The 23197-nt window shown below is 39.4% G+C and overlaps 1 protein-coding gene across 6 annotated transcripts in view; it reads right to left on the reverse strand.

Moving 5' to 3' along the window:
• Nucleotides 1-276: 276 nt before the first annotated feature.
• Nucleotides 277-23197, reverse strand: part of Ncoa7 (nuclear receptor coactivator 7) — a 154567-nt gene continuing 131646 nt past the window's right edge. For 5 of the 6 annotated variants that reach the window (XM_021221000.2, XM_029532869.1, XM_029532873.1 and 2 more), the window contains 6 exons: nucleotides 17311-17458; nucleotides 8974-9105; nucleotides 7422-7574; nucleotides 3113-3208; nucleotides 2670-2743; nucleotides 277-2344 (listed from right to left, as the gene is read on the reverse strand). In XM_021221000.2, coding sequence (XP_021076659.1) covers nucleotides 2209-2344; nucleotides 2670-2743; nucleotides 3113-3208; nucleotides 7422-7574; nucleotides 8974-9105; nucleotides 17311-17458 — 739 coding nt within the window. In that variant the 3' untranslated portion in view covers nucleotides 277-2208. Of the gene's footprint in view, nucleotides 2345-2669; nucleotides 2744-3112; nucleotides 3209-7421; nucleotides 7575-8973; nucleotides 9106-10293; nucleotides 10369-17310; nucleotides 17459-23197 lie in introns of those variants that run through there. The other variant, XM_021221002.2, reaches the window with a different exon arrangement.

Genomic DNA, 23197 nt, shown 5'->3' on the forward strand with positions numbered 1-23197 from the left:
GTGCACGTTGTCAGCAAGCGCAGGAGCTCTGGTAGCCAGAGAGTGATCTCTACAGTTGCAAAATGAAGTACGTTTAATTAAGGTAATACATTGTTTTAATCATAATGCCAGTACATGCTCATAAACTATGAGCACTATAGTCTAAACGTAATTCTTACACAACTGGGAAAAACCATATGATTGTTCTGTTGATCTGCCATGGAATGGATCCTGTCATGTCTCTGAAGTCAGGCTGTACTATATAAATGGCCAATGAATGAGTCTTTAGGAAAGAAATTCACACTGAATGCATAAATTCCTTTATTGAAAATATTGGAATATCATTACATGTAGTTGAAATCCATAATGGAGGGTCACACATTCCTGTTCAGACAATACTGTTTTAAATAGAGAACACAGCATCTGGATATGCTCTCACGAGTATAGCATCATGGACTAAACCAGGTAAGAGTAATCTAGAGGCAAAATGACCATCTTGTTCATTAACAGCATATGGTTACAAACAGTGAACATAATCACCACACGACATTCCTGGGATGTCGCCAACTCATGTGTGTGAGCAGACCAAAGTCAAATTGTATATTTTTAAGCCAGAGTCCTCAATGGGAGAACTTGGGTGAAAAGTGTATATGGTCTACAGATTTAAATTTTTATAGCATTCCTTTAAACTAGCATGGGATGGCAGTGAATGTAGTGATCGGCCTGATGGAGACCCACTGGACAGTGTTTTCTTACAAGGAGTCTAAAATGGAAGAAAAACTTGAAAATATGATGAACATAAACAGTATGTAAACACGGTTTGTTCATTTTCCTTTCAAAAATCTCGGAAGAAATAATTTGTGACAGACTACTTTTCAGCTTTGGCTATTTAATGTTTTTCCATTAGTAGTCTTTGGCTTTCATAAGAGGGAGGCTATCAATAACATTAATGATTTTATATCCTACTATTTAAAATAAAAGATGTCTAATGATGTGGAAATGAGTTTATATTTAAAAAAATATAGATTTTCTTTTTTCTTTCAATTGTGATATGAATGTAATTCTTGAATTGTTTTTTCTCCAATGAGATTCAAGAAACAAAGAAAGGTGGTCCAACTTGGCATTTTTTATCCAAATGCACAAATTAAACACTCTCTTTTAAAACAGATGGCTACCATTAATGTAAACACCTGGAAAGAAACAATGTAGAAGAAAAAAAGAAAAAAATGAAAAAAAAAGAAAAAACTAAGAAACTAAATTACTGTTATTAATACACAATTCACACAATTTCCTAAGAAACAAACACTCTCTTTGTAGAAGTAGGACTTGTACATTCATGTTCATAAAGATCTGTATTTTGATAGATACCAACTTACAACTGTGAGAGAAGCTATATTCTGCTTCACACAAATGCTTAGGGTTTTCAAAGATTACCTTAAAAACTAAATAAAAAGCTGGTCTATAATAGTCAGATCAAAAAACATTGGTAATGAGCTTTTGAAAACTAACTCTCTCTCTCTCTCTCTCTCTCTCTCTCTCTCTCTCTCTCTCTCTCTCAATAAATAAAGATTATATTACCCTAAATAATCAGGGCAAAAAATGAATACAAAACTATACAAATCAAAAGAGCCTTGTTTCCAAACATAGCAGAAAACATATACATTTCTTTATTTCAGGATTTGACACATTAAAAGAAAAAAATCAACATATTTTAGACAATATACTAAAAATAATAAATAAAAGTTTTTAAAAAATCAGATATTCCCTTTAAGTGCTATATCCTTTCAATTTCTCTAAATCAGATTTAGCTTTCTATGGCAAATGAAAAGTATACATTTGGTAAAATTTATGCTGATAAATACACAAGGAAGGTATATATTTCCACAGTATCATATTTTTTTCACAGTTACCAAAAATAAAAATTGCATTCAACTTATACATCAAAAAACACTCTGATTTCTCATGGTGTGAATTTGAAAGCAGTGGAGGTACAAAGTCTTTTTGCTTTTTTTTTTTTTTAAAACAACCTGGACTTGAGATTTCTGTCTTCAGTGTCTGCCCTCCACAGGCACCTTCCAGAATCTGCCTGCATTGCTATGATGCTCTGAGACAACCGCAGGAAGAAAGCATTGCTGTGGGATGAGGCAGTCGGGGCTGGGGCTCGTCTTCCAGTAAGACGGCTAATCTAACCCAGTCTTTTCCATGTTTTATTTTAAGGCAGCCTGAATGTCACTCAAATGTCCATACCTCTAGGTCCTGAACTATGAAGTCTTCTTTTTTTGAAAGGATATCATTATTAAAAGTACTGCAAGAGTTGCTGCGTCCATGATATAAATCAGCATCTAGCCACAGACCAAACCGTCCCCTGTAACAAGATTAGAGGAGAAAGGTCACTACACAGACAAGGTTTACAAAATGACATGCTTTCTGCCTTTTTCTGCCAGGCTTCCTTTCGTTTGGGACAAAACAGACAGAATTCTAAACTGCTTACAAAATAAGAGCAAGCTGTATAGACAGGTCTCTCTTAAAGGACAAATGGTTGCAGTCCCTCGGCACATTAATACATCATTTATTTTTGGTCCTTAGTGGCATGTCAGTGGCATATGTTAGTACACTGCCTTAATTAATCTAAGCAAATAGATTAGCTGGGCCTAAGTGACCCCCAAGTAAAAGAATTACAATAGCCTTACCCTCCACCACCGAGTTCTAAAGAACTTATGTCTCCATTGATAAAATATGAGTTTTCTCCACTCCACTTAAAGACCTAAGGACAAAACCACAAAAGAGAGCACCAACATTTGAATTTGGAGAATTAGCAGAGAAGACACCTTAAATAGTCATGTTGTGTATAAAGGAAATACACCTTTGAGTAACAAAGCATTTGATGGAATGGCTACAACAAGATCACTGTGCTGGCTCTGGCCTTTAATCTCTCCCTGCATCGCAGACTGAGAAACTCCTCATGCTGGGTTTTTAAGCAGTCTGTATGCTTCAGTCATGGAGAACGAGATTGAGAGCAAAGAATGATGGCAGGATTGCAGGACACCCACTATCTCAGTGTCTGAGCAACACAAAACCTCCAACTGCTGACAACACAACCCTGGCCATTCAAGTATTCCACCCTTAAAGGTACCTTGAAATTAGGACTAAAGGTGTAGAGAAACGTTTCGCCTGTGCCATAATAGTGGTCACTGAACTTGAAGGGATGAGTTGCATATGCCCCAAATATCTATTAAAAGAAAACAGAAGACGTAGTTACTTTCAAAATTAAACTCCCATAGAGACCTTCTTAAATATTTTTGACACACTATTGTTCTGAGATCTTATAACTCTTTCAGCAAAGGTTATTATTAAATTAGAACTCTTTAAGTGGAAAAAAAAACCATCAAAGAAAGCAATTACCACAATACCCCTAGCTCTAACTGGAACCCGTGTGGCCAGGCTTCCTGGTACATGGAAAATCCATCAGAGAAGCTTGGAGGCATTATTTGTTAAAGAGGCCAACAATTCAGTGGTTAAAAGGCTGCTGAAGTAGAATATGGAGAATGACATTAAAAAAAAAAAGTGTGTTACACACAGAAATGAGTGCTTGACAGGATACATCACATCTCTAGAATGATTTAATTTTATACTTTCTTTTTTTGTTTCTTGGAACAGAGTCTTCTAATACAGGGTAGGCTAGATTGGAACTCACTATGTAGCCTAGGTTGGCCACTAGCACTCCACAAAGTTGTCTTGGTGGAACCATCATGAGCCATCATGTCAAGTTTTCTCATGTACTTCGTCAGTGAGATCAAGGATAGACATCCCATCCCCTCACAGACAAACTTTCCTCCCTTTCAATTTTTAATAATGGGAGATGAAAATACTTAAATATGACTGGTCAAGGTACTTAGTTTGAATCAAATGTAACTCTTGCCTTTAAATGTGATTTTGGGGGGTGGGGAGGTAAGCTTCGAGACAGGATTTCTCTACATAGCCCTGGCTGTCCTGGAACTCAATCTGCAGACCAGACTGGCTTCAAATTCACAGAGATCCACTTGCCTTTGTCTCCTAAGTGCTGGGATGCTCATCACTTAGCTAGCTGTGATGCATTTACTACATCCATGACTCTTCCAGGAGGTAGGAGAGTCACGTTACAGAGTCTGGTCATGTACTGTCTCAGCTTACTGTCCTTCTATTCCCATTCTAGCTGTGCATACTGGTGAGAGTGCATATAGGAGATGGAGCCATATATATCTTGAAAATCTCACGCGGTGTCTCATGTGCCTTCCACTGCAAAGCCTACTTGAAAAACATTGTTTTAGTAGAGTGCATTTGAAAATGTCTGACACTTTAACTGGTTCAGAGTCACTGTGTGCTGTCTTTTTCACTACTTCTATCTAATACTAAACATTACAGATTTCTAATTCTAAAGATTTCCATACTTCCTACCCCCAAATTTTCTCTACATTTGCTAAAAAACAAAGTAAAAAACATATCTTATAACAAAATATAAGCAATTAAATTCTCTTCCCCTAATAATGGAGCTGGAATACAATAGGGTGGCACCTAGGATTCTTTTTAAAGCATGGTTTTACAACATGACACGAGAATAACAGAATCCTTTAACAGGTGGGAAATAAGTTCCTTTCAGGTAAACCAATAGGAAATGCCGTCTTTAGCCCTCTACAGGGCTCTAAATAATATTTCTCAGCTAGGAAAACATGTTTTCATGGTGAGCTCAACTCTTCTCAACTGTCTATAGCCAAAATGTAATCATTGCAGGGATATTCTTGGCTTTCTACTTCTGAACTCATTGAAAGACACCCCCAGCTCTGTGGGAAGGGGGTCAGCGCCTCATGTCCTATGGCCAATCTCTCCCTCTGGAACAAGTCCCTAAGGCACTGCACTGGACTTTGAACTATGCATCTGCCTACTTTTCTCAGAAAAACAACTTTGCTTTAAGTAGCAGAGTGCTGGTCTGTCCCTAGCTTGTCTCAAACAATGTGCATGTATTTATCTAGTGCTAGAAGAACAATGAGGCATCTGGCATTCACAACCGTCATGTCTGAAATGCGAGTATGTGGGCTGCGTAGAGGAAAGACATCTGCCTCTAGGCCATACTTGTCTGAATTTTCATCTCTGAAACAATGAACTTGGGAGGCGTCTAAGAAGTGCTGGGCCTGTTAGAAGGGACAGGAAACTAGCAGCTGAGAGAAGAGGGGACCCCCATCTCTTGGACCACACAAGTCCAGAGTAAAACTATGGGATTGAACTGGGATTGTTGGAGTGGTGGGAATTGGTTTGTGTCTCAAGTGCAAAGAATTTCATTGTTATTACTGAGACTTATTAGATTGTCTTGAATAAATATTTCTTCATTTGCTGCATGCCTTCAGGACAATTTCCAGAGACTATAAAGGATTGTTGCTTTTATGATTCCTACAACTCTCTACAACTCCTCATTTTCCTTCTGCATGTGTAATATTAATTTCTATTATTCTATATTATATTATATTATATTATATTAATGTCTATCACATTCCCACAAACAAAAAAGCCACCTTATTTCCTCAGGATTGAGGGGCTGGGATGTGCTGAGCTAATGTCCAAATATTCACAATAGCATCTGCATCTGCAGGGTGCATGGTATGTTAAGACCTTAATGTTAAGACCCTACTCCAGTAGTTCTCAACTTGTGGGTCATGACCCCCATGGGGTTGCATATCAGATATTTATATTATGATTTGAAACAGTAGTTACATAATTACAATTATGAAGTAGCAACAAAATAATTTTATAGTTGGGCATCACCACAACATGAGGAATTGTATTAAAGAGTTGCAGCAGCAGGAAAGTTGAGAACCTCTGCTCTACTCCCTGACAACATGTAAGTTGTTATACCACTGTTGACAGGAAGTTTAGCAAAACTGTGCCTCACTGATACCTTCTCAGTGTGGATAAGTCTGAGACAACTGCTAAACAGGCAGAAACTATATATATTTTTGTAATTGAAGTGTATCTAGTCACAATCATATTCAAGACATAGCACCAATGATTCTAACATTTCATAACTTTCTATGTGACTTTAAACACTTTGTGGTATTATTTTGATTTTCATCTTAATTGTTCCCACTATTCACCTTGGATCATTATTAAATAAGATGTTATTAATCCTGATATAATAATAATAAAAGAGTAACAGCTCTTCTACTTTCCATAATTCTTATGGCAGTAAAGTCATAAAGACTGTGTCTTCCGGGCTGGAGAGATAGCTTAGCACTTAAGAGCACTGACTGCTCTTCTAGAGGTCCTGAGTTCAAATCCCAGCAATCACACAGCTCACAACCATCTGTATTGACTGATGCCTTCTTCTGGTATGCCTGAAGGCAGCTACAGTATGCTTACATATAGTAAATAAATAAATAAATCTTAAAAAAAAAAAAGGCTGTGTCTTCCATAACTTCACCAGGGCCATAATCTTTTTTTGGACAAGAGTCTCACTGTTGCCCTGGCAGTCTGGGAACGCACGCTGTAGACCAGGCTAATGCTGACCCCACAGAGATTCACCTCTTCTGCCTTCCAAGTGCAGGGACTGGATGCACCTCATTCAGGGAGGTAAATTTGCAGGGTATAGAATTGTACTTCACAGCAAGCTCCTCAGCTGAGCATCACAGGTTGAGTAACACCAATCAGAAAACCCCTCCAAGTCCCAAACATTCTGAGTGCCAGCATGATGCCAGAAGTAGAAAAATCTGCACTGAGAACCTGTTTCATGAGCAAAATTATGAAAACTCCCTGTGTGTGTGTGTGTGTGTGTGTGTGTGTGTGTGATTGCCAAGATATCCCCTTATACATATACAAATTTTCCATGACTTCCCCAAATCCATATTTCAAAACACTTTTATCCCAAGAAGCTTGGATGAGAAATATCCAAGCTGAGATGTCCTGTACATAATGGGTGTTGATAAGACATAACATGACTAAACTAACTGATTTATTAATGACTTTAGTATGTAACAGCATGATTAAACAGGAAATGAAAGTGGCTTGCATATAATCCATGCACAATATAAGTTGATTGGAAGGAGGTGACAACAGTGTAGAACAGATGGGGTACTACATAATAGCTCAAACAGCTCATAGAAAGGACAGTCACCACACAGGGAAGAGTACCATGAGGAGAGGATTTCCCATGGCTGCTGAACCACTGAACCCCATACCCAATAAACAGATGTTGACTATCCTCTACCCAGTAGGCATCATCAATGGCCACTACTTAAGACCCTTAGGATAAAACAGAACCATTTATGGTGATACACACTAATAATTCTAGCACTCAGAAAGTGGATGTAGAAAGATCAGGAGTTCAAAATACCTTACATTATACAGCCCGAACTATACTGAAATCTTATCTCTCCAAAAACAAGATATATGTTCTCTGTGAGAGGAACAGGCCTCACCTGGTTATCCATGTCTTTGATGACCAAAAGAACAGGACTATCTAGAGATGCTGACTTCCTGTAGAGAGTCTTCAAGCTCGTTCCATGCTCTAATGTGCTGTAGGCCAGTCTCCATGGATAGCCTTGTACCCTGGCTGGAAGTCGTCGGGCCAGCTGTCAATCCAGGGAAGGAAACACAAAAGGACATCTTAACCACTAATCAGTTATGAAGCAGTGTGTTAACTAACTGCCTGTGGTTCAAACTAAAGGACTGAACACTCACATTTTGACCTGTTTTGCCTAGCCAAGAAAGAAAAAGGAAATCTAGAGAGTGTTTCCTTTGGCCACCCAGGAGAAACCTTGCTCACTCAGAGCCTGATTGTTGGTTTCCAGTGTCACTGATAAGATATTCACACCAAAAAAAAAAAAAAAAAGTGTTCTTAGGTAAATCTGTGCTAATCTGAATGCCACAGAAATTTGTTATACAAACAAACACAGCTATAATGTCACTAGAGGACTTGTGGTGCATCCCAGAGAAAAGACTGTATCTGAAGACTCAGACAAGACAAGCCAGCCAAAGGTGTATTAACTAGACATATTCCTTCCTTTATAATTCAACCTGGCTTTTGGTCATTTTATATTTTTTTCAGTTGTTCTAGGTTTTCATAGGTTTAAAGCTGCTACTGACTAAGGTGTCCTATAGACCAAGGAAACACCTGCATTTTCCATGTGAGCTCATAGGGACTTTGTCCACCTTGTTCCCACATCTATCAACTATATTTAGCTTAAGTCAGGTGCCATAAATACTAATAAAGAGTCTCTCCAAGAAATGTTATCAAGGCAGTTGTGGAATGCAATGTATTCAAGTGCTGGAAGTCAGCATCAGGGGCAACGTCAAGACCACCTCTATAGCTGTCTGGCCAAGTCCCTGGGCCTTCCTGGTTGGATTCTTTAAGGTTTAATTCTTTAAGGATTCTTCCTGGTTGGATTCCTAACATAACTGGTGAAAAAAAGATAAGGAATTCCACATTAATCTTACTAAACACAAATATTTCATAAGATTCAAGTAGCAAACTTTTTAGAAAGTACAAAGCACATACAGATTAATTCTGTATTTTAAATAATAAATATATTTAATTTATTGGATCTTTTTTAGGTACATCAGGACTATGGGAGATCACTTCCTTTTTTTTTTTTTTTTTTTTGGTTTTTCAAGACAGGGTTTCTCTGTCTAGCCCTGGCTGTCCTGGAACTCACTTTGTAGACCAGGGTGGCCTCAAACTCAGAAATCAATCCACCTGCCTCTGCCTCCTGAGTGCTAGGATTAAAGGCATGGACCACCACGCCCGGCCCATTTTTTATGTTAAGAAGTGGCTTCCCCTTTGTTAAGGTCTTGTCAGCTCCCAGGAAGGCCATGAAGAAGGCTGCTGTATATTTCAGAAGTGGAAAAGCAATGCTGGCTATGGTTAGGTTCTGGGCCTCTGCTTCCTCACCTCGCGGCTTCACTCAGGCCAGGGGCAAGGGATACTCTATAAGGCCCTGAAGTCCAGTGTTCAGTCCGTGGAGGACCCACCTGTTCGATGTGCATGTTTTCCAGGAGCGCACTGTGGGGCTGGAGGATGGGCAGTCCCTCTTCCTCCTCTTCCTCTTCCTCATAGTAGCTGCAAGTGCTCTTCCTGCGTTTTGCCTCCTCAACTGTGATGATCTGAAGTGGGGACAGAAAGAGCCAATGTGAAAAGAGCCCAAATGAGATGCACTTTCCCCCAAACAACCCGAGGCATGCAGCTGACTAAAAGGAGGAGTGTTGGGTAATAGGAGATTAAACAGCAAAGGACTTTGGGGCAAATGACAAAATTTCAAACCCAGAACAAATGCAGAATTTAAGTCACGACAGCTGAGCATTTAGTATGCATGATGTAAAATCATAAGCTTTCCAGTGTTGGTCTTCCTGCTCGGGACTCAGTCGCTCCACAAGGTTTATATCCTTGAAAACAATTAAGCTAGGCTCCTTTGGCCTTTGAGTCCAAATTTAAATTTTAAAGGAAATCATCAGAGATCCTTCAGAAAGTCTATAAACAGAGAGTTGGGGGCGATAAGGATAGGTTTCAATTAAGCTTCCTGGTTGTGTGCACAGCAACTAAGACAAGCAGGAATGATGGATGGTAACAGCCACCCGAAGCAAACAGGCGTCACAAGAGAGCTTCACTCTACATCACAACCGGGCTATCATTCAGTTCCCTCTCCACAACTCACAGTGATCAAAAATTTCCCATCTAGATAGAAAAACATTCTATCACATACATCTATTATTTAAATACAGTCGGGTTTAGGAACTACTAATGTTCTCATCTTAAAAACATTTTCTTCCCCTTTATTTTCTCAGCAAATCACTACATGAAACATAGGAGGGGTAATTAGCTCTGTAAAATGCCCAGGTATAGTAGTAGCTACAGCTGTATTACAGAGAAAAGGCATCTTACATCTAGTTGTCAGGTACAGCATGGTTTGACTTCCAAAACATACAATGAAATGTACAAATTATTCATCTTCTAGGCTGAATTTTGGGTAGGGAAATACACTTATGGATTTTCCTATCTTCTGATGGAGAAGTTACAGAAACACTTTCAAAGAACCACAAAACTAACATTTTAAACCTACTAAACAAAGCACTTTGTTTTGTTTCTAGTTTCAAAGTCTACAAGATATAAACAGTCCAAAGGCGGGCTGAGGAATATGACAAGCCAAGTATGCATTTCGGATTTCAGAAAGAGGGAGCAGAACACTTTACAGCAAATAAAAGAACACGCTTAATACTTTCTAGCAGGAAGGGATTCCAAACGCGCGCCAGTCACAGACCAGCCGGCTCCCCAGCACAGGACACATGCCCACCTACCTTCACAAAAGGCTCTTGGTCAGGCCTGGCACAATAGAAAATCTGAATGTCCAGGGGCAGCCTTCTGCCTCTCATGGTGCTGGGACAGATGACCGTCCACAGAGAAGAACCTGTCTTTCTCTGGTTGCCTGCACACACCAGTCACTGACTGTCAGGCGGACCTACAAGGGTTTTTTTTTTTTTCTCCCTTCGGTTTCTAGCTTCCTGCGAGATTGAGTTTCTGTTTCCCTCAAGGGGGGGGGGGGGTTTCAACGTTTCTACAGGAACATACCCAAATTAGGATTTAGAGCAGGCACACTTCCTGTCAGGCAGAGCGGGGAGTCTGTAAAATGACACTTTTCACCTTTGAAACCCAGCAGTACAATAAAACCCCATTGTCCCGGTGTTGAGGGTTTTTTTTTCCTCTCTCTCTTCTCCTGAACTCTTCCTTCATATGCCTTCAGGGTAGGTAACTGAGCTGTCCTCTCCTTGTCTCTTCAAGGTTTTCTTTCACCTACTTCTTTAAGGTTCAACTTCCATTTTGCACGGGTGTAGGTTGGATCCCAGCATCAGTTTGAATCATACAAAAAGGAGCTTTTGCCAGGGGTGGTAGCCAGGCTCATTACAGCAACAGCGGTTTCTATGTTACTTTTAGAATGTGTTGGCACAAGTAACTTGAAAGAGTGGGAGCATTTCTAATTTATAGGAGATAGTGAACAATGCCATCTTATGTGCAGTTTGAGAAAACAGGTGGCAAACTACAGTTTATGGTTTCACATTATGGGATGCATCTTAGTGACTGATAAAGTCCTCTACCGGGTTCTCTTTGATCATCAGATCAGACGACACAAGTTCGGAAGGGAATACAGATCTACAAGAGATCAATTTTCACCTGTTTTTCTGCTACTCTTCCACACTGCAGGGGACTTTCAGTCCCAGGGGCTGCTGAAGGTTCAGGGTCCTGGGGTAGGTTCAAAGTTATACTCTGGCAGATGAATGGATGCAACACACCAGCCAGGCATGCACATACCTAACAACCCAAGGCAAAATCACTTGAATTCTGTTCCTGGGAGAAGCACCATTTTCAGTGCCTGGTATTTTATGATAGAACACATTAATTAAGTGTTTCCTGGATACTGGAGAGGGCCAATATTTATTAAGCACTTCCCGTATTCTAGGGCATGCCAGGTGAGTTGCCAGGAACAGGGACACAGCCCACAGTTTCCTATGTATGAGTGACAGAAGAAGAAATTATAGCCAAACAAATGCCATGACATGCAATAAAGGAGCTGAATGTGTTCAAGGCTCAAAGAAGGGTTGGGACACCTGGTGTGCTCAGAGAAGGCTTATTCACAAGGGAGTGGGTGGGTCCATCTGTGAACAGGGCAGGGAGATATGCCAGTGTGCAGGGTTGCAGCAAGGGGCACAGAGAAGGATGCCCTAGGTTCCTGGTGGCTGAAGAACAAAGAGCCCTAGAAAAAGAGATGAGAGACGTGGGTAAGATCTGAAAGAGTAAAGAGCTTCAGTGTCTTGAATGGATTTTGTCTTATAGGAGAGTAGTTCTAAGACCTAGCTGTTTTTCAGATTCCTCTTGGAGCTTTGAAAAATATAGATTCTAACATCCTTCCTACAGAATTACTAAACCAAAGTATCCTGAGGTGGGGTCTAGGATTCTACTTTTTAGAAATCCAGAGGGCTGGAGCTATGGCTCGGTGTAAAAAAGTACTTCTATGAAAACATGAAGAACTGAGTGTAGATGCCAGCGTCTGTAAAAGGCTAGGCACAGCCACTGGCAGGCTTGTAATCCCAGCACTGTAGAACATGGAAACAGGAGAATTGCTAAGACTTCCCATCCTTGAGCTGCTATCCTTGCTCAGTATTCAGTAAAAGAAGCTGTCTCAAAGGAATAAGGTAGAGACTAATAGAGTAGGACACCAAAGATCCTCTTCTGACCTTCTCAAGCATGCACAGGGGCATGTACACTAGCACATGCTTGCTAGCATATATCATACAGCATCCCTCTCACACGCACACACATACACATATATATGGAGAGAGACAACGCCCTCCCTTGCCCAAAATCCAGTGATACACAAGGTGGTCAACCATTAATATAGGTCATGGGGGTGGGGAGGGTGGGAACATGATACTCATAGCTTTAAGCCTGGGAGTATATGAATATACTTACATATTTAAAAGATGAGTTAAATAGACAACACATACAATACATACATAAGACCTTTTAAGATGGAAGGAAATCTCGAAAATCTCTCAATAGTGATGGGAAAATTATTACTAAAAATAATACCTATAATACATATTTTTTAAAAAATCAACTATTGACTGTAAGACTAACTACAGATTTAAAAACAAAACAAAAAAACCAAACCTAAAAGCCACCAACAACATCAAAAGACAAACTGTAAATGAAGATGAAAGTCTCTTTCATCACAAGAACTCAGTGGAGCAGAGAACTGCTAATGTCCTTTTAGGGCAGTGGTTCTCAACCTGTGGGTCACAAATCCTTTGGGGGCTAAGTATCAGATCCTTCACATATCAGATATTTACATTTCTATTCATAACAATATAAGATTACAGTTATGACTTAGCAATGGTTGGGAGTGACACCTTAAGGAACTGTATTAAAGGGTCGCAGCACTAGGAAGGTTGAGAATCACTGCTCTAGGAAAATGAGCCGTAGAAAAACAGAAACAGCAAGAAATTCACAGGTGGCTAACTTGTGTACAAGCATGTTCATTTTTGGCAAATCAATATTCAAGAAAATGAAAACTGGATTATAGGATAACATTACCCACTTTTCAAATTAGCAAGCATTTTTAGGAGAAAGAAAAAGTATAATACTGATAATCCTTTTTGCTGGCAAGACCCAGTGGGAAATCCCTCACACTGATGGCAAGTTCAGTTGCTGACATAAAACTTAGGAATCATAGAAATCTATTGTCCTTGCCCCTCATAATTCCACATCCAGGAAATTCTCTAAATAATTAAGGTGGAAGACCTCATTTTTGTGAAATGATTAAAACAATATAATAACTCAACTGGGAAACTGTTAAATAAATTATAACAGCTATAAAAATACTAGCAACTAGTTGCAGGACACATGGTTTATATCTGTAATTACAGCACTTGGGAGCCTGTAGCAGGAAGTTTGAGGCTAGCCTAACTTATAGACTGAGTATAGACCTATTAAAACAAGCAAGCTTGTAAATTCTCAGCTGCCAAACCGGAAAGGACGGGATGGGCTTCTGCCAGCTGCCAGAGGCTCTCTCCTCCTCATAGATCAGTGGGAGCTCTATGTACGGACAGAGTCAATCACCCCGTCAAAACCACCTCACTTTACCTGTATTTCCAAATATTAACTGTTGGTAGCGGCAACAGAAAATATAAGTTCCCATGAATTTCTAACTCGTTTGAGAGTTAGATGATATGAAAATCTAATCCTGAAAGGATTAGAAACACATAAAATACTCATTAAATAAATAAAATATTAAAACAGAAAGAAAAAAAAACCAAGCAAGCAAGAGAACAGACAGACAAATGAAAGCAAGCACTAAAAACTAAGGTTTCAAAACTTAAAACCATTCTAAGATTACATCAGGTGGGAAAAGCCATATGCCAACTACACAGAACAGAATCTTTGTGTGGAGTAAAAAGGGGACCCCATGTGCCCAAACAAAATAGAAAATAAAGTCCAAAGAAATGTATGAGAGGTACAAGTATGATTAGATATTTATTTTTTAATGTCTGCCCTCTGCTTTCTAAGTTTTTTTTTTTTTTTTTTTTTCTGACATGCACTGTTCTTAGGAAATGGAGACATAGGTGTGTTTGAAGGCCTTGAGTACGGGTGAGGTTGGCTTGGTAGGTGGAGTGGGTTGAGACTGGAGTCCAAGTGAGGTGCAGATATCCTGGAGGGATAAGGAGGGTCTGGCAAGGGAGAGCAGTGCAAGGCCCTACAACATTCAAGCCAATGGGATTCTGATCAGAGATGAGCAGCCTACTCAAGATAAAGAAAGAGAAGGGTCTGGTATTATACCTGAATTTGTGGCTTAGATACCAATAAGATATAAAAAAAATGAACAGAAACAAAAATGTTGAAAGATGAGGAGTTATTCTGGGTATCCTGAAGATTACAACCCATTAACTCCCAAGGAGCTTGACAATTCTCCTTCACAGCATGAAGCTGAGGGAGGGACAGGGGTGCCTGTCATGATGTCTCTGAGCATTACTTGTTCCGAATGAGGGGACATGGAGCCTTCTCCTCAGTTGGGCACTGTCTCCCTTATGGACAGAAAGACATAAAGGAGCGACCCATTCACTTACGCCAGCTGTCCTTTCTTTCCCCAGATCATCAGCTTCGGTATGGGCAAATGTTGGAAGCCGACTCTTAGCAGAAAGCAGCTACCATCTCTGCAGCCATCTCGGGTCATTTACTTACAGGTGGTAGTTTTCCACCCTGACGAGAGACTTGTTTTCCTAGTGTGATGTTTTTGCAAGGAGCCCACCACAGTTGAACACACTGGTAACATCTTGTTTTTCTCCTATACATCCTGAACCTGTGGCTAAGTGTCTCCAGCTGCACTGCCCAGCGAGTGCATAGATACCCATAGTTGCCTTCCAATAAAAGAGGCTCAAGATTCCAGCAGATAGCCTGTGTCCCCACTCTCTCTCTTGCAGACCCTGTTCACTGATCCGTGGATGGATCAGGCAAAGAGGTCCCAAAGAAGCCACTCCTCTCCTCCTTCAACAACCTTCCAAAGCATTTTCACTCTTTCACTTTCCTCAATGGCTTTTGGGCTAACTTACCAAACTCTCCTTCCTCTAGACCCTTGAGGGGACCTAAGTCACTCTTCATGCCTCCTTCACCCCTTGCCTTTGGGTGTGCAGTGTGGCTGCTTCTCCCCCTACAACTGATCATAGATGAAATCTGAATCCCAAATGAATGGAGAAAGGGAAGAAAATGCTTTCAACAAGATTGTGCCTTTGACTCAGGATATTCAGGTCTAGTCAGGAAGGGGGTAAATCCCATCATGGGTCTAAATTTTCTTTCCAGAGCTCTGTATTGGGTGAAAGACTATAGCCTCACTAAGAAAATTAAGTTTTCCTGATAGAGCATCCCCTCGGTTAATATTTACCAAAAGTGAAGACAAGATGGAATATCCTGCTTCTTAGAGTCTGCTGGGCCTATGAGGCATCTGTGAGCTCTATCATAGCAGCTTGTAGGAAAGAGGGACATGAATAGTTAACTAAAAATAGGTGGTAGGTATGAGGTATATGGGGGCTTTGGTGCAATGTACACTGCAGGGAATAGGGCAATTGAGAAGCTAAATATAATGACATGATGCAGTTTTTATCCAAAAGTTAGGTGGCAACAGAGAGCAGAGCAGTAGGAAAAGTAAAGATGAAGGGAAGGAAGCTGGGGATAGCTCAGGGAGGGTCCAGCTGGCCTTGTGTAAAATGCTTGCCTTATAGGCACGAGGATCAGGAGTGCAATCCCCAGACGCCACAGGAGTAAAAAAGCTATGGATGGTGGTGCACGAGAGTCGGAGCCAGGAGAGCCTGGAGAATTAGGCAGCACCCTTGCCTCTTTGGCTCCTTTCAAACCAAGGAAAACTCAGGTGGGTTTTTCCCAAGGTGGGTGCTAATCGTAGAATAAAGCGCTCTCTCTCTCTCTCTCTCTCTGTCTCTCTCTCTGTCTCTCTCTCTCTCTCTCTCTCTCCTCCCCTCTCTCTCTCCTCTCCCCCCTCTCTCTCTCTCACACACACACACAAATAAAGGAGATGAGATGTTTCTTCCTTTTTTTCCCTTAAAAAGGCAACAAAGTATCATATGCTGGTGAGACAAGGAACCACACAGGAAGGAGAAAGCATTTAAACACACAACAGATAGCCATGGCTGACAAGCCAGAAGGCAGCCTTAGAGAAGAAAAGAGTCTCTTTTCTTTGAGACAGAAACCAAGATTGTAATAATTGATCATTTAAAATGCAGGAGAGGGAAAATCAGAAAATAAGTTTGTGCAATTCTGTTGTCATACACTGGAGGGAGGCCCCAGTTTATGCATGGATGCTGAAATGGGCTAGGGAGCTTACAAATGACCTGTGAGAGGTTCCAACAAGGAAAGATTGGTTGTTATGACTGAGCAGCCAGATGAGTTCAGAAACTACCCATCTATCTTGGTACCATTCTGCTTGTTTTGTGGTGTTTGCTTTGTTTTGTCCTTTGAGATGAGGCCTAGCCTATGTTGCTGAGGTTGATCTCAAACTCTTGGATTCAAAAGATCCTTCTGTCTTGGCCCATGGAATAGCAAGAGAACAGGTATGTGCCACCTCGACTGGCTTCAGTTGTTCAGGTTTCTGTGGCAATGCTCGACTGCCCAGGATCAGAGCTAGTATGAGGGTGTACTCTCCAGGAATACAATGGTCTAGATGGGTATAAAGGATGGAAGAACCTCTAAGCAACTAACCCTGATACCTGGTAGTGGGATGTCTCTGAATGCACTCACCATCTACCTAGGAGAATAAAACTGCTTCAAGGGATTCAAGATAGGAACAGAGTAAGACAGAGTCAAGGGACCAGACTCCAGAGACAGCCATGAAAATATAAAACAGGCTTAGAGGCAGGAAGGTGTGACAGATATATTCCTCTTTGTCCACTCATCTCCTGTCTTAGTCCTGTAAGCTTATTAGACACAGAGATATTGCTTATCCATCTTTATACCACTAGGGCCCCCAACTAAAGAGGTACTTGATATATCATGGTCTAATTTGAAAGGGAACTCAGGGTCAGCAAGCTGTAACTGCCAGTCAAATCAAGCTAGTCATTCTTATATGGCACAGGAGACAAAGTTTCAAAATGTATCCTAAATACATTAGGTAAAAAAAAACCAAAAACCAAAAAACAAAACAAAAAAAAAAAACAGTATCAGCTATTAATAGTTTTTGGAATGTGAACACAAGACCATTTCCTCTGCTTTGGCATTTCAGGGTCCAGAACAACCTCTCCTCTTGTCTAGGTGTTTACCTCCCAGCTCTTGGTGGTCGGCTCACTGAAGAAATTGTCGATCATGTTCAGCTCTTCCTTCTCCACCACCACAAAGCCTTGCTCCTTGGCATCTTTCCCATAGACATCAGGAGACCACTGAACAAAGAAGGTGTACAAGTGATCCACCCTGGAAAACAAGTTCGTGATGCAAGTTAACAACGGAGCCCATGTTCCTGGCAGGCAGCAACAGTGCCTTGAGTACCTGCAACAACCTTTTGCCTGCTTGGCAAATTGTTTTACTTAGGAGGAAATTCCCCACTGTCAAGGTTACCTTTGTGAGTGGCTTCCAAACTCAGAAAATAGGAACCTACAAAACAATACAAAAGCCCACAAGCACTAATCACTACTGAAACTGCCTCAATCTGAAAGAAAGATCAAGAGATAGGGCAGAATATGAAAAATCCCCAATGAAATAGTACACCAAATGTTTCTTCTTCAGCTGACTTTCACTTATTAGATACATACTGACAGGGGAAAAAAAAAGTTGACTTGAGGCTTTAGCTAAGAACAAAAGCAAAGCCCAAAGTCTCTTGCTATAGAACAAGATACATTGTATAACAGTTTTAATAAAACCCCTCCAACCACTAAACCAACAAGAAGTTACTAGAAACAACATAGTTCTATCCTTGGGAAGACCTATCTCTTGTGGTGTGGGTATATCCTTTGCTTCTGGTTTCTCTGATTTCTTATATGAGGAAACACATTTCAGAAGCATCTCTCTGGCTATAATCAAGAAAAAAATTGCTCAGTGCTCCGCCAAAGTTGTAGGCTTTAGTTCCCACAGCCTGTAGTATCCACCCTGAATGGACCAGTCCCAAATACTAGGGTTTTTTTGGTTTATTTGTTTGTTTTATTTATAACCGTGATAGTAAGGGATGGAGCAACAGAGAGGACCACATGGTTTTAAAAGTCTCTTGTAATTACAAAACAATCCTGTAAGCTTATTATTTGAAGAAAATGGTGTAGCAGAATTGTCCCCCAATTAATTTAAATATTAATACAACAAGAAGTCTGTGATTGGGCAGTGGAAAAGGAAGGCGGGCAGAGATTTTTAGGGATGGGTGAGAGAGGACACAGAGGGGAGGGATGAAGAAAAAGACATCCAGATTCTGTGTGGCTTTAAATAGCCACAGGTAGCTAAGAGTGTCTTATAAGGGATGGATTATTACAGGACAATTTGTCTTCTTTGGGGGCAATTTATATCAATATCATTTGTCTCTGAGGTCACTGTGTGGGCGTTTTGTGGGGTGAGAATTTACTGATATAAATCTGAGTTATAAACTACAAGCCTCTAGAGTTTTGATTTTACCAGGTTACTGGGATATGGGACCAATGACGAGAGGTGTTGGATGGCTGGGAATGTAAGCAGAATCTGCAGTAAGAGAACAGTGAGATGGGCGGTCTGCTTGGGGCTAGCCATGGAGGTAGCAGGGTCGCTGGGGCTGAGAGTAACCAGCAATAGTGAGGGATGGTGCAATTCTTTAATATTACCAGAAACAAACTGCAAGAAAGCTAGTTTATGGATAGTTAATTTTTTAAAGAAGCTTCGGTTGTATCAAAATACTTTCACAAAACTGATAGAAGTAAAACAAATGCAATCCCCATTGCAGTTCTAACCAAACTGCTTTAGACTTCCACCTGCCTAACTGTTCTTGTCCATGTTTACTCAGGTAACGTTACATAGTAACACATTTACCGCATTACTACTCTTTGCATGCCTCTTTAATAACTACACTGAAGTTAAATTACTATACTGTGTCTTAAAATTAATGAGCCATGCCCAGCCTATATTTCTACATTGTCAGCATGTTCGCTTGTAGATGTCTTTCATTATACAAACTGCACAGTGTACATTTTGTGCCATATTTTCAATTATTTTCTCAAGTAAGGATGCTTGAATAACAAGTAGAAAGGGAAACAAAATTGTCACAGGAGGCAGAACTAGGAGGGAAGTAGGTGAGAGAGGGGAGGGGGAGTGTGTGTGTGTGTGTGTGTGTGTGTGTGTGTGTGTGTGTGTTATCCATAGAAGCCAGAGAAGAGTGTTAGATCTTCTGATACTGTTGTTACAGACAGTTGTTAGTGGTAACATAGGTTCTCAGGACTAAGCCTAGGTCCTCTTCAAGAGCAACCAAACACTCTTAACTGGTGAGGCATCTCTCTAGCCCCAGTTTTTATGTATTTTAAAAATCCATTCCTTCAAACCACAAAGTTGTCACAAGACAAAGTTATAAAGTATGTGTGCCTGAGTATTATGAAATGTTAACATTACCATGAAAAATAAATGTGGATATTGATATAAGCTGTTGTTCAAGAGTACAATGGTTATGCTATTGTTTGGCTTGTTTATAATATCCAGGTTTGAGTCAAACACCTACATTTGCTATGAAGATAATTTTTTAAAAAGACATTGTTAGTGTTTAAATCACTACACTTTAGTAAAGATAACTACTCTTTAGAATATGAATGGACTCTCCCAATCATTTGAGGTTCTTAAAGAGAGCAAGATTGAAGTCCACCCCTCCAAGGAAGATGGACTCCTACTATTCAACTTTCATAGACTTGTTTGTATATCAGCTCTTCCCTGGGTCTCCAGCCCCCTGGTCTACTCTGAAAGTTTTAGTTTAGTCAGTCCCAGTAAAACCTAAGCCAATCTCTTAAAAAGAAATCCATGCATATATATATATATATATATATATATATATATATATATATATATATAACATTTTCTTTTAGAGAAATAAAAAGACTACTTTGAAAAGCTACAAAAAACATTGCTTTGAATGCTTAGCACTGAGAAATAGAGTGGGTGGGACAAAGGTACTATCATATATCTTTTAATTTCCCTGATGATTAAAGATGTTAAACTTTTTTCTCAGCCATTTGAGTTTCCTCTTTATACTATTGTTTAGATCTGTATCCCATTTTAAATTGGGTTGCTTTCGTGATACCTGGTGTTTTCAGCTTTTTATATACTTTGGATATTAGCCTTCTATTGGATGTGTAGTTGGTAAAAAAAACAAAACAAAACAAAAAACAAACAAAAAATCTTTTCCCTTACTGTAGGCTGTCACATTGTCTGAATGACAGTGTCACTTGCTCTACAGAAGCTTTATAGTTTCACGAGGTCATATTTATGGCCAACCTTAATGTCTGTGTTTAGAAAGTCTTTTCCTATGCCAACAAGTCCAAGGCTATTTCATACTTTCTCTTTTATCACGTTCAGCATATCAGGTTTTATGGTGAGAAAAATTAGTCTGTAGTCTTTGATCCATGCAGAGTTGAGTTTTGTGTAGGACTAGAAATATGGCTCATTTAGCATTCCTCTACACACAACCATACAATTTGACCAGCACCATTTGTTGAAGATGCTGTCTTTTTTCCAGTAAGCATTTCTGCTTCTTTGTCAAGAGTCAGATGTCCATATATATGTAGATTTATGTGTGGATCTTCAATTTTATTCCATCTGTTTTTGTGTCAATACCATGCTGTTTTATTACCATAACTCTGTAGTACAAAATGAGATGAGGAATGGTGATGCAAAAAGAAAGAAAGAAAGAAAGAAACAAACAAACAACAAACAAACAAACAAAAAACCCAACCAAAACCAAAGAAACAAACAACAAACAAAAACCCCCCAAACAAAACAAAACAAGCAAAAAGAAATGGTGATACCTTCAGAAGTTCTTTATTCATTCACTTTTTAGTTATTCTGGTGTGTGTGTGTGTGTGTGTGTGTGTGTGTGTGTGTGTGCGCGCGCGCGCGCGCGCGCTTCTATTTGAAACTGAAGTGTTTCTTTAAATTCTATGACAAATTGTGTTGGAACTTTGATGGGATTGCATTGAATCTGTAGATTCCTTTTGGTAGTTACCATTTTTTTTTAACTATATCAATTCTACTAATCAATGATTGTGGGAGATATTTCCATCATTTGATATCTTCTTCAATTTCTTTCTTCAGTGCTGCAACGTTTTTATAATACAAGTCTTTCCCTTGTTTGGTTGGAATTACTCCAAGATGTTTTACTTTTTTCATGGCTATTGTGAAAGGTGCTGTTTTCATGATTTTTTGGCTACTGATCTTTGCGAATTAATTTTGTAACCAGCTAATTCTGTGAAAGTGTTTGCCAGCTGTAGGAGTTTCCTAGTAAAATTCTTAGGGCCATTTATATCTATTATCATCTCCAGAAAAAGATACTTTCACTTCTCTCTCTCCTGTTTGAATTCCTCTACTTCAGTTGTCTTACTGCTGTAGCCAAGACTACAAGTTCCATATTGAATAGATAAGGGAAGAGTGGAAAATCTTGTTTTGTTCCTGATTTTAGTGGAAAGGCTTTAGTTTTTTCTGCCTTTAAGTTGATGTTGGCTATGGGCTTGCTGTAAACTGCATTTACTATGTTTTGGTATAATCCTATGTCCCTAATTCTTTCAGAATTTCTTTTTTTTTTTTTTTCTTCATAAAAAGCTGTTAAGATTTTGTCAAAGACCTTTTCTGCATCTAATTAGGTGGTATATTTGTCTTCCAGTTTGTTTGTATAGTGGACTACATTTATCCATTTATGTATTTCGAAGCATCTTGCATGTCTGGAATGAAGCCCACTTGATCATGGTGGATGATCTTTTTGAAGTGTTCTTGGATTAGGTTAGGTAGTATTTTATTGAGAATTTTTGTGCTTATGTTCATAACAAAAATTAGTCTGTAATTCTTTGTTGTGTCTTTACCTGGTTTGTGTATCAGGATAACTGTGGCCTCATAAAAAGAATTGGTCAGCTTTCTGTTTCTGCTGTGTGAGAAACCTGAGGATTACTGGGGTTCTGCACTGAAACCATCTGGCTGTGAGCCTTTTTGACTGCAGATTTCTAATTACTGCTTCTATGTCACTAGGGGTTATAGATTTGTTTACATTGCTTATTTGATCTTGATTTGACTGTGGTAGGTGGCATATATTGAAAAAATTATCCATGTTTTTTCGATTTTCCAATGTGGTGGAATACAGACTTTTAAAGCATGTCTTTACCATTCTCTGGATTTCCTCAGTGTATTGCAGTTTTCACTTTGCCTCTTATAATCTCCCTTTAACTTTTTTAGTTAATTTAGCTACAAGTTTGTCAATATTTTCTCAAAGAACCAACTGTTTCATTCTTTGGTTTCTTTTGTTTTGATTGATTTTAGCCCAGTGACTGGTCATTTCTTGCAAATTCCTCCTTTTGGGTGCTATTTCTTCTTTTCTAATTTCTTCTTTCCAGATCTTTCAGGTATGTTGTGAAGTTACTAGTATTTGATCTCTCCATTTTTTAAATGTAGGCATGCAGTGCCACTAAGTTGCTTTTTAGATCCTCACCCTCGTATCTCATAAGCTATGTTGTGTTTTTGTTTTCATTCAACTCTAGAAAGTATTGAACTTCTTTCCTAATTTCCATCTTAACACACTTTTTGTTCAGCAATGAGTTGTTTAGGTTCCACAGGTCTGAAAACGTTATTCTTTCTGTTATTGATATCCAACATTAATCCATGATGTAGTGTGTTAGGTCAATTTTCTTGTATCTTTTGAGACTGGCTTTTTATCTGAATATATGGTCAGTTTTGGAGTTAATTCCATGAGGTACTGGAATATTCTTTTGTGTTTGGATAAGTTTTTTCTAAGTATCACTTATGTCCATTTAGTTTATAATATCAGTTCCAACACTTCTCTGTTTAGTTTTTGTCTGGATGGCTTTTCTTTTCTTTTCTTTTTCTTTTTTTCTTTTTTCTTTTTTTATTATTATTATTTTCTTTATTTAAATTTCAAATGCTATCCCGAAAGTTCCCTGCTCCCCTACCCACCCACTCCCACTACTTGGCACTGGCCTTCCCCTGTGCTGGGTCATA

This window comes from Mus pahari, chromosome 21 (assembly GCF_900095145.1).
Source record: "Mus pahari chromosome 21, PAHARI_EIJ_v1.1, whole genome shotgun sequence".
Classification (NCBI taxonomy): Eukaryota; Metazoa; Chordata; class Mammalia; order Rodentia; family Muridae; genus Mus; species Mus pahari.